Consider the following 11634-nt stretch of genomic DNA (forward strand, 5'->3'; position numbering starts at 1 on the left):
TCAGCTACAGTTTTTACCCTGCAGAACAAGGGAAAAAAACAAAAAAGCAAATGTTTTTTATGGACTAATCAGTTCAAGTTCCAACAGCATCAGTAGCAACATTTGAATATAACAAAGATAATTTCTCTGTTATTTAAGTGATCTACTCTGGGGATGCATGCAAGGTCAATTGGTCCAAAGCATCTTGTGACTGTACTCATGGCCAGGCTATACAACATGAAAAGGGTCAAAGGGCCCTTAGAAGAGACAGGCTTTGCATGCACAAGGATTTACTTGTGGGATACACAGCTTATGGCAGTCATGTATTCTGAAGTTACCTTGTGGGGAGTGTGGTGGAAAAGAGGAAGGAAAAAATCCTAAATCATGAGGTCTCCAGAAAAACATTCTACTCTGAGCATTCTGCAGTGAATAATGAGAGGTGTTTTTCCCCAGCACTATATCCTATATATATATTTATAAAGTCCACTGAGACTTGCTAATGCTGATTAGAGCAATAAAGCATAGTTGTTACTCACAGGTTGGTTACTAAGTGTGGTGTACATATATTAGTTGATTCACAGACACCCTTTTTGGTCTCTTCAGTTTTAGATAATTTGGAATACACTTCTATATAAACCTAGATGTTCTCATGCAACATCAAGAGCTGTCTTTGACTTTGAAGCAATTACTATTACTTCATAATCATCACCAAATTAGTGAGAGGGTAGTCACATAAGCTTGTCATATTTATGCTTTCTCAACAAAATTTGAAGGTGAAGCAGAGGTACAGTCCACATTGATATGGGACTATAAATCCTGCTGAGACAGGAATGGAAGGCTGCAAGTTACAAGTGATCACAAATCACTTCAATAAAACTGTCAACTTTGTAAAGGTCTTGGCCAGAGTCAGTCATCTAGAGTACCTTTATAGTCTCAGGAGAGAGAGATCATCTTAATCTTTACAGTATATCAGAATCAGGTGAAACAAGCCATGGAAGTGCCTGTTTTTCTCCATTGACTATAAAAGATATTCAGACCCCCAAACCAAGAATGAAGACACAGAATTATCATCAACTTTGTCATCTAAACCTAGAGGACCTGCACCTTATGACAACCTTGTAGGTATCTGCAGGGAGATGATAAATTGCAAAGCAACATATGAAGGCCATGAGTGCACAAAAAGGCCTTAACGACCCTACCCTATGGTCTCCAACCATACTCTCTGTCCATAGGCCCATGGTCTTCATTTAAGATCACTTCAGCTGATATTGACCCTGAGCAGGAGACCAATGTGTGTTTAGGAGTAGTGATGCATGTAGCAGTTCACCTGAAAAGGCCTAAGCCTTTGCTGTGCTGAACATCCAGGATGACACTCAGGTCTGGTCTGTGCTCATCTCTTGGCCACAGGTTAAACTCAGCAGCTCATGGTAAGCAGGCAGCTTCCACTCTTACTGGTGACACCACTACCTGCGTGACCTGGCCTGTGTCTGGAATTGAAACAAGTTCTCATGAGAACATCCTTTAAGAATAAAGTTGTTTTATTATAATGGAATTATATAGTAGATTGAATGATCAAAAGGAAGAGCTACCTCTGTGGACAGGATCTATGCAGTACACCGTGGGAAAATTCATTCCCTTCTGCATGAGAGCAAGGTTTCCAGGACTGGAAGGGACATAAGATTTGTTCGTCACTCAACTTGATTTTTATTATATCTTATTAAAAAATCTTTTTTATTTAGTCATTTGTTGTGGTCTTATGATGTGGTTTCTTATTTAGATCCATTAGCAACCCTGCATCGGCTATCTCAGCACAATGTCCCTTTAAATGCCAGAGGCAATGTCCATCTTCCATAGTCAGAGGTAAAGCAGTGTGCACTTAGCCTGTTAACTGGCAGGATGTCATTTCAATCAGCCATTATCACTGAAACAGGCCCCAGTTAAACTTGGATCAGAGTAAATCTGCATCGAGATTTGACTATCCCCAGGTCTGACTCTGACAGACACGTGCTGTAGCTTTTCAGATAAATCACATGATGGAGAACAGCTCCCCCTGTTCCTCCTGACCCCTTCCCAGCCCCACTGATCAGAACAGGGCCCAGGTGATGAACTTAGATTTTTTTTTAATAGATGTTGTTTATTTGAATGAGTACAGGAAAGTTTCACTCGTAATGTTCAGAAATTTTTGACCAAAGTTCAGCCAGTTCCAGAAATCTGGGAGTTATATTTGATTAAAAGTGGAATTACTGACTGATATCCACACTGACAGTGTCAACATCTCATTCAAACCGATCCTATTTCACCTGGCCTTAGAACTGTCTTTGTCCACTCTTATCTTTAGTCATTGACTGTAGAGTGACCTCTGCATTACAATCATCTTCTGTAAGCAACAAAGGGAAAGTGATTTTTCAGGGAAGAACCACCTACTGTGATGTAGGTGTCTTCTGGATATGGTAAGTGACAACTACAAAGTGCTGGATCTTTGTTTAATTAAACAGAAGCATAGTATGATTCACCCAAATAAAGACAGAAATATCCATAGAGGGCAGAAATATCCATAGAGGAAAATTTCTGAGAAATCTGAAGGACCTATCTGAGTTGGCATGATGTGTTCTCTCAGGGGACACCTTTCCCACACCATTAATTAAAGAGTATAAAGTCAGAGTTAGACATGAGCAATGCGCAAGTTCTTTCCCCCTGCAAAACCTTTAAAGCTTTTTTCCTGTGCTTAGTCTATGTGGTTTGTTTCCATACCAAATTTTTATCCCTTAATTTAGGCAGGATCAGGCCTAATGCCATGAATGGTAAAAAAAATAACAGATTAAAATAGATATGCAAGTGTTCCATAGGTTTTTCTTTAGTTTGTTCCAGGAGCTAACAGGAAAAGCAGAGAGAGGGCTCTGTCATACCTAAACAATGCAAAAAAACCCCCTGACTCCTGCAATTGCTAGCAAATAACCAAAATAACCAAAAGATTACTTTTCGGTGGGAACATAGACAGATAGAAATAGTTAAGGTTTGTAGTGTGGCTTTTCCAAAAATATTAACCACAGCCTTCTCCTACTGGCAGGTGAGCTACTTTATTTTACTTCATTCTTCTCTCTCTTCTTCCCCATCTTATTGTTCTCTGCCACCTACACAGGACTTGTCTTTAAGAGAGACTTATCTGCCTATGAAGTGAATGGTTTATTGGAATAGAAGATCAATTACAAGAAATTTTTAATTCTTGAAAAAAGCTACTCCTCCTGAAGAATGCCTGGAACAAATGCCATTTCCTGGGGTACAATCCACATTATTTAGTAGTTTTGTGTGGTACTGTGCAGAGTATACAGGATTATCTGTGTTCAGTAGGTAATTCTTTCCTGGAATGAACCCCGCTCACGGAATGATAGCAAGAGGGACTCATTGCCAAACACCCATTCTGTCAACAAATTAATAATTTCTGAGTTTTAATGACCACTAAAAATACCTAAACACAGCACTTTCCTTTTCTGGGATCTTGTTCTATTAGAAAGTAATATATATAAAGATTCAATTTACTATTTTGTATTTCTTTAGATTAACTAGAAAATGGACATGTAATGACTTCTGCAGTTAAAAGACACCTGAGGGACATGGACAGCAGTAATCACATTGTGGTGACCTATTTCCAATTTTTACCTTTCTCCAGCATTCCAGAGATCCAAGGTTCTCTCTTTTGTCTGTTACTGTTCATGTACCTCAGTACTTTGGTGGGAAACATCCTCATCATCACAATCACTATGGTAGATGTTGAGAGTATCTTAGACGATAAAGGACATAACATATTGCTTCAGGCCTGCTTGCACAATCCTACATGCCAGACAATGAGGACCTGTGTCCTTGAGCAGCAGATGTGTGTTCTTGAGCAGTAGATATGAGAAAGCTGCATAGAGGTAAACGAGAAAAGAGTATGCTATCCAGGGTGTTAGAAACCACAAGATGGGAGGGCCGGGAAATATCAGAGCGCGTGCCATGGATAGGTGAGCCAATAGAGTTATAGCTATAGCATAATAAACGGATGTAACCAATAGAGAGCTAGAGTAGAGCGTGTGAACCTGTAGGACCCTATATAATTTGTGTAATTTTGTAATAAAGTCGAGCATTGACTGTACCTCCATGAGGATGTGTCTTTGATTCTGGAACTCCTTTTTGCATCTTCTCGTTAAAGGTAGATACTGCCCTTCACTCTCCCATGTATTTTTTCCTTAAGAACTTTTCCTTCCTGGAGATTGGCTATACCACATCCACATCCCCAATATGCTAGTGAACTTTCTCACAAAGAGGAAGAACATATCCTTTCTGGGCTATGCCACACAGATGTATGCCTTCTCCCTCCTCGGGATCACAGAATGATGTTTGCTGGCTGCCATGGCCTACGACCACTATGTGGCCATATGCCACCCTCTGCATTACATGACCATGATGAGCTGGAACACGTGCTTCTTGCTTTCATCTGTGCCTTGGCTTACTGGGGTCTTGGTGGCCTTAGTGCAGACAACTTTCATCTTTACCCTTCCGTACTGTGGTCCCAAAGGGATCAGTCACTTCTTCTGTGACCTGCTGCCTCTGCTTAAGTTGGCTTGTGTGACCACCTGCAAAAATGAAATCACCACCTACATAATAGCTGTCCTTTTCATCATAGTCCTCTTCTTATTCATAGTTGTGTCATATGTCCAGATTCTCCACACCATCTTCAAGATACCATCAGTGAAGGGCAAGGGAAAAGCATTCTCTACCTGCTTTTCTCACCTAGTCATGGTTACTCTGTTTTACGGACCTGGCATTGTGACCTACTTGAGACCCAAAGCTTCTTATTCAAGCAGCAGTAGCAAATTGCTTTCTCTTTCTTACACACTGTTGTCTCCAGTGATGAACCCCTTGATTTACAGCTTGAGGAACAAAGAGGTGAAACAAGCCTTTTAAAAGAGCTGTAGTCAAAAATAGAAATATGTAATATGTTTATGAATTATATTAAATGTAGTAGTAGCTTTGATATTGTGTGCATTGTTGGAAGGACAATATGATTTGCCAGCACTTACCCAGAAATTAATCTCTACCTTCCACCTTTGAGTCAATCCTCCAGGTAATTCAGCCTTTAAAAAAAAAAAGGTTGTTTCTTTTCAGATTCTTTCTTATATCATTTTAAGATAGGTTTGGCATCCAGCTCAAGTGAATCACCTGCTACTGCATCCTCTATGTCCTGTCCATCAATACAGCAATAGTTCTTTGCTTTGCAGGTGTATTTACCTGTGATAAGATGAAATTCACTATATTCTCTGAATATTGTGAAAACATTTCTGTGTAGCTTTTCCAAAAACACACTATGACGAGTGCAAGAAATTATCAGAGAAGGGGACAATGGACCTAATTAGAAGTACTACGCAAATATTTAAGACATTAATCTTCTGGTGAGTTCTGATGAAGAGATTTCCCAGATGAGCTCTTCAACTCTATTTTGTGAAGAAAGCTTATTTGAAAGTTTGAAGGAGTAAGGTTTCTCTTTGCTTCAAATACACAGTTTATCTGTTCTAAACCAGATTTCTGCCATAGAAAGAGACAACCTATCACTTAGACATCTTCATTGCTGTATGTTTGTTTTTGAAATCAAAATAATGAATTTATACCAATATATGTATATCTTAGGCTTCTGAATTGAAAGCAGAAAACAATGTCTCTTTTTGTGTAAAAAAAAGGTTGACTGTGGAATGACAGAAACTACTTGAATGTTAAGGAAATGGATAGTCATAGGGAAGCTGATTTGAGACATGAAATTTTTAAAAGTGTGGCTAAAACTTTAATTATTTTTCCTTTTTTTTTCTTCTGGTTTTACTATGTACTCACTTGGAGGATTCATGGGATCCTAATTTACCTCTTCACTCTTCACTTATTCTTTGCTAAGCTAAGACAGTGGATGTAGAATTAGTCATTCAAATGGGAGAAGCGTATGAGGGTGTTTTGCCCCAGGAATGGCTAGTTCATTTTGATCCCAATAAGACAGAAACAAAGGTTGTGTCAAGGATACAGATTGTGTCAAGGATCATTTCAAGTGATTTAGTAGAGTTTACACCATAAAGAAGAGGATAATAAAGATAAAATTGCATCACTTCAGATTCTGGGAACCTGTACACTGGGACACTAGGAGGTATTGAAAAACACCTGAAGGACAATGCAATCATCAGTCACAGCCAGCATGGAGTCATACTTGTCAAATCTTCTGACCTTTTAGGACAAGCTAACTCACTTAGTTGACCAAGGGAAGCCAGCTGATGCAATCTTTTTGGATTTCACTAAAGCTTTTGATACTGTTTCTCACAGGATCTTTCTGGGCAAAATGTCCAGCCAACAGCTGGACAAACACATCATATGATAAGTAAGCAATTGGCTCATGGGCGAAGCACAGAGGGTAATAGTGAACGGGGTGACACCAGACTGGTGACCTATCCGTAGTGGAGTTCCACAGTGCTCCATCTTAGGCCCAGTGCTGTTCAACACTGTCCTTGTTAGAACAGCTGGGACCAGTTCATCACCGTGTGGGTGTAACATACACTGTGTATTCTACACCCTCCATGTAATTTCCCAGAAACTATTAACAGTAGACCATTTGCAGCAGCTGCCCAGAGCACACCTGACTCCTCAGGCTATAGTTATGGGTGATGTTAACTCCCCTCTAGGGAGTCATTAGCACCTCCACACCCAGCCGGAGGGGTTATGTCTGCTAACAGGCCACTAAGGATTCCAAAAATATCTCACCCATTATGGAACTCCCCGCCTTGGGGGAAGTACTGGACATTCCTGCCTGAACCTGAGTGCATATAATCTTGGGGTCCTGGGACTTCTGGTACCATTTGTTGGATCCAAAGGAGGACCACAACCTCGACCGGACTGCAACCACCACTCTCGACCAGACTGTGATCAGCACTCTCGACCAGACTGTGGTCACCACCCTCGACCGGACTGTGACCAGCACTCTCACCAACAGGTTTTTCCCTCTCCTTTTACTTTGGACTCGGGGGGGTCAATGAACACCGCTCTGTTCGTGCCCCAGGGTGCTGGATTATACATCTGGGTTTTGTGGGTTAAAACCAATTGTTCACCTGTATAATTGTATTTATTGTATTATTTTTATTAAATTGTTATTCTGATTTATAATCTCTTTTGAGTTGGGTTCATTTCCCTTGCCGGTTTACCTTGAAACCAACACAAACACCTTCATAAACTTGGACGCAGGACTGGAGGGATACTAAGTAAGTTTGCAGATGATACAAAATTGGAAGGAGCTGTTGACTCCCTCGAAGGCAGAAAGGTGCTGCAGAGAGATCTTGGCAAATTAGAGGGCTGGGACTTCACTTGAGGACTTCACAAACCGTATGATGTTTAACAGCAAGTGATCGATTCTGCACCAGGGATGGGGCAACCCAAGATGTACAGAGAGACTGGGGAATGAGAAAGCAGTGCTGCAGAAAGGGATCTGGAGGTCCTGGTTGATGGCAAGTTCAATACGAGCCAACGGTGCTCTGGCAGCCAGGAGGGCCAACCGTGTGTCCTGGGGGGCATCAGGCTGGGCCTGGGAGGGGATTGTCCCACTCTGCTCTGACCCGGGATGGCCTCACCTGCAATATTGGGGCAGTTTTGGGTACCACAATAAATAAAAGACATCAAGCCATTTGACAGCATCCAGAGGAGGGCAACGAGGATGGGGAAGGGCCTTGAGGGGAAGCCATGTGAGGAGCAGCTGAGGGCACTTGGTTGGTTCAGCTGGAGAAGAGGAGACTGAGGGGAAATGACATTGCAGTTACAACTTCCTCGGGAGGGGAAGAGGAGGGCTAGACACTGGTCTCTTCTCTGTGAGGACCAGTAACGGGAGCCTAGGGAATGGCCTGAAGTTGTGTCAGGGAAAGTTTAGATTGGATACCAGAAAGAGGTTCTTCACCCAGAGGGTGGTTGGATGCTGGAATAGGCTCCCTAGGGCAGTGGTCACAGCCCTAAGCCTGAGAGAGCTCAAGAAGCATTTAGATGATACTCTCAGGCACATGGTCCAACTCTTCGAGATGATCCTGTGCATGACCAGGAGCTGGACTCAATCAATAATCCTTGTGGGTCCCTTCCAACTCAGCATATTCTGTGATTCTGTGATAAAATCTCCCTGACCCTTTTCCTTTCAAACCTGCAAAACACACCTTTCTCAGTCTTCCCTTGTGCATTTTGTGCACCAGCTCCCTCACCATCTTTATGGCCTTCCTCTGGACTCACTCAAGTATAGGAGTATCTTCTTTGTTCTAGGGAGCAGAAAAACGGGACACCATGCTTCAGATGGGATCTCAGAAGTACTGAATAAAAGGAAAGTATCCCTTCACTTGTCATGGTGGCATCACTGCTGCTAGCACGGCCCAGGATACACCTGCCCTTTTCTGCAAAGGCATTTTGCCCATTCATATTCACTTTGTCCACTTGGATGCCCCCAGATGTTTTTCTGCAAAGTTCTCTCCTAACCAGTGAGACCTTAGCCTGTTCCATTGTTATTCCATTTGTGGCTACCTTCATTATGAAACCTTAATGAGGAAAACACTCTTTTGGGTCTTGGTGGGGACAGCATGGGCTGTTGGATTCACAAATTCATCCAGGTTGTATTTGTTGTTCATCTTCCCTTCTGTGGCCCAAATGAACTCAACAACTTCTTTTGTGATGTTACACAAGTGATTAAGTTAGAATGTACCAACACTTACATATTGGAGTTTATCATGTTTGTCAACAGTGACCTAGTCATCTTTATATGTTTCATTTTTCTGCTGATTTGCTACAATGTCCTACTAATCTGTCTGAAAACACTCGATCTCCAGAGGGGAGAGCAAAGTAGCAACTACCTGTGCTACCCACAATAAGTCTTTGTTATGTTTGTACTAGCTGTATACATATATCTACTGCTGGCCTTTCTACACGTTGCCTCTGGGCAAGGTAGTGGCTGTGTCCCACACCATGGTATTTCCCCTCATCACCCCCATGAGCTACACCCTGAGGAATAGGGAGATCTTCAGTGCCATGAAATGTTTGTTGGTGCAGTACTTTCTGGAGAGAAGGAAACAGAAAGGAAATGCATTCATAAAGCACAGAATTACAGTATTCTTTTGTTTTGGAACAGTTTACAGGAGAGATTCATAGGTCTTATCAATGGCCCAGAATATTAGAGATATTTCTTATAGATAAATATTGAATGTCATTGCCTTGCTTTGTCAGGTCTAAATATTTCCAGTGCAGTGAGTATCATCAGATTTTTATAAATAAATGGACATAAATATCTGGGATGTAAAATAAATTACTGCAGTAGGGTAGGTAGACAGCCTGTTTGTTCCTTTCTACTAGTGGATAACCAAATCAACATCAGAGCAAATAAGAACCAGGAAACCTTTTTCTTCCAAGTACTCGGCATTAGCATAAAATGGGAAATCTAATTCTTGTCCCATGTAATGAGAAAGTTAGGTTTGATTCTTCAGTAGAAATTTCCTTATAATAAACTTACTAATGATGAAGTAAGGACAGGCAGCAGATTTTAAAGATCTTTGAAAATCATATCTTGACTAATACCTGAAATGCATGCTTGGGACATGAGTGGAAAAGAGACAAGGAAAGAAAAATGGATCTGCCTGAAGCCAGACACAGTCCCATGGAGAGCTCAGCCCTGCACTTGGCGACTGGAGCTGTTGCACAGCTCATGGGCACCCCCAGAGTGGCAGAAGAGCCTCTCTGCTCTCCATAGCAGGGCCTGCCCTGGACACAAAGGTGTGAGGCCAGGGATGGGGGAGCCCAGGATGAGGGACTATGGGGATCCTGTTTCTACGGTGAATGGGGCCTTCCACGAGGGCAGCGCGCACCATAGCGGTGCCAGAGCTGAGCGCAGCACTGGGCCGCATGCGGACCTTCAGCCTGGCCAGGGAGTCCTGGAGCCCCAGGGTGGAATGCTGCCAGTAGAAGGCACAGCCCATTCTTGGGGAGCTTTGTCAGTGAGCAATTCTATTGAAGCAATTCTATTAAAGCTAGCAAAAGAGTTATTAAGAGATTAGATCTTATTAGAGATCGATGTTACTCACTCCTACCAACGACCGTGGGCAAATCTATTTTGCTCAGCCTTGAGGAGTGACCTTGAGGGGCTTCCCCACTCAAAGGAAGGATCTTCAAACACCTTAGGGAGGTATGCTAGAAGTCCTTGGCATGCAAAAGTGGGACTGGACTTTGAATGTATAAAGTGATGGACTATCAGTCCCATACATCTTTAGATGATGCGTTTTCAGGCTTACTCAGTAATTTTACTTAACTTTCCTCATTAATTTTTGTAAGTACTCTTCTTTTCCACTCTGTGATCCCCCACTATAGCCAGCATTTAGTAAGGTTTTATCATAAGCTTCTATAGCGGGAATGCAGCTTGGGAAAATTACTGAAACTTTGAGTTTTGTTAAAACAACCGTAATCAACCTTGATATGCTTCAATGATCTCAGGCCAGGGGAAGAGAGATATTGCTGAAATGGGACACAAGGAATGCAGAATTTATGAGCCATAAGGACATTGTGCAGAACCCCGAGACAAAGAAGGAAGTAACAAAGACAATTTGACAATTGTACTGAAACCCTGTCTATCTGGGAGAAATAAGGAAAGCACCTAAAACATGGACTAGTAGCATGAGAAGCAAGAAATCAATAACCAAGATAGAATACTAATTAATGGAGTGATGCGATTTCTAGCCCATGAACAGTAATTTCTTTGTTTGGTAAAATGTGTAAATCGTGAAAAGTTTTGAACTTGCACGCGCATCTTTAGAGGAGCGATCTCCCACGAAATAAAGTATTACCTGCCTCCTAGTACTCAAAATAGTATTTGAGAGTTTGATTTATCCTGACATTTTGGGCTCCAGTAGTGGGTCTGATAGTTTGGCCAAGCTATCAGAATGCTGATAGCTTGGCCATCAGCATTCTTCAACACTAAAACCAGCAGACTCTCCTTGCTCACTCCTATCAGTGATCAGCAGACCATCCTTGCTCAAGCCATCACTGACAAATCATGAACAAGACGCACTTGGAGCTGCTGTATCCCTGCTTAGGCAGAGCATCCAGCTCCGGCTGGCACAGCTCCCTGAGCAACACTTGATTGGCACTCCGTCACCTTACACTAGAAAAGCCCTGTTCCCAGATTTTAATGGGAGGGACTTCTAACAGCCCCTTCTTGGAGTGTGTGTGGGGATTCCTGCCTTGAGTGGGGACAGCCATCAAGGTTACTCCTTGAGCCTGAGAGAAAGCGATTTGCCCATGGCCCTTGGCAGGGGTAACATCAATCTCTGCTTCATATTTGTTTTGTTAGCTTTAATAGAATTGCTTCAACACTGTTTCCAAATACTGCACTATGTTTGGAGCTATAATGATCTACACTGTGGAATAAATAATTCTGATTAAAGTATTTTAGTATTTATTATTTTATTATTTTAATAATATTTATTCGACTATTACTATCTACTACTGAATAGATATAACATGTAATAATGTATTGTAAAATATTACAATAATAGTTCTATATTATTATCACTATCATCTACTTAGATAAATCATTCCCTCATGTCTGAGAAGGCGTGTCGAAAACAAGGATGCCTTCGCTAA

General features: G+C 41.7%; 1 protein-coding gene across 1 annotated transcript; it reads left to right on the forward strand.

Moving 5' to 3' along the window:
• Nucleotides 1-3486: 3486 nt before the first annotated feature.
• On the forward strand, nucleotides 3487-4920 carry LOC113978139 (olfactory receptor 10A4-like). The gene is given in 3 exon segments (XM_027704849.1): nucleotides 3487-3740; nucleotides 4166-4235; nucleotides 4238-4920. Coding segments are annotated over 3 exon segments (936 nt in total). The 5' UTR covers nucleotides 3487-3557.
• The last annotated feature ends 6714 nt before the right edge of the window (nucleotides 4921-11634 follow it).

This window comes from Neopelma chrysocephalum, unplaced genomic scaffold (assembly GCF_003984885.1).
Source record: "Neopelma chrysocephalum unplaced genomic scaffold, ASM398488v2 Primary Assembly neopelma1_292, whole genome shotgun sequence".
In the NCBI taxonomy this organism is placed as follows: Eukaryota; Metazoa; Chordata; class Aves; order Passeriformes; family Pipridae; genus Neopelma; species Neopelma chrysocephalum.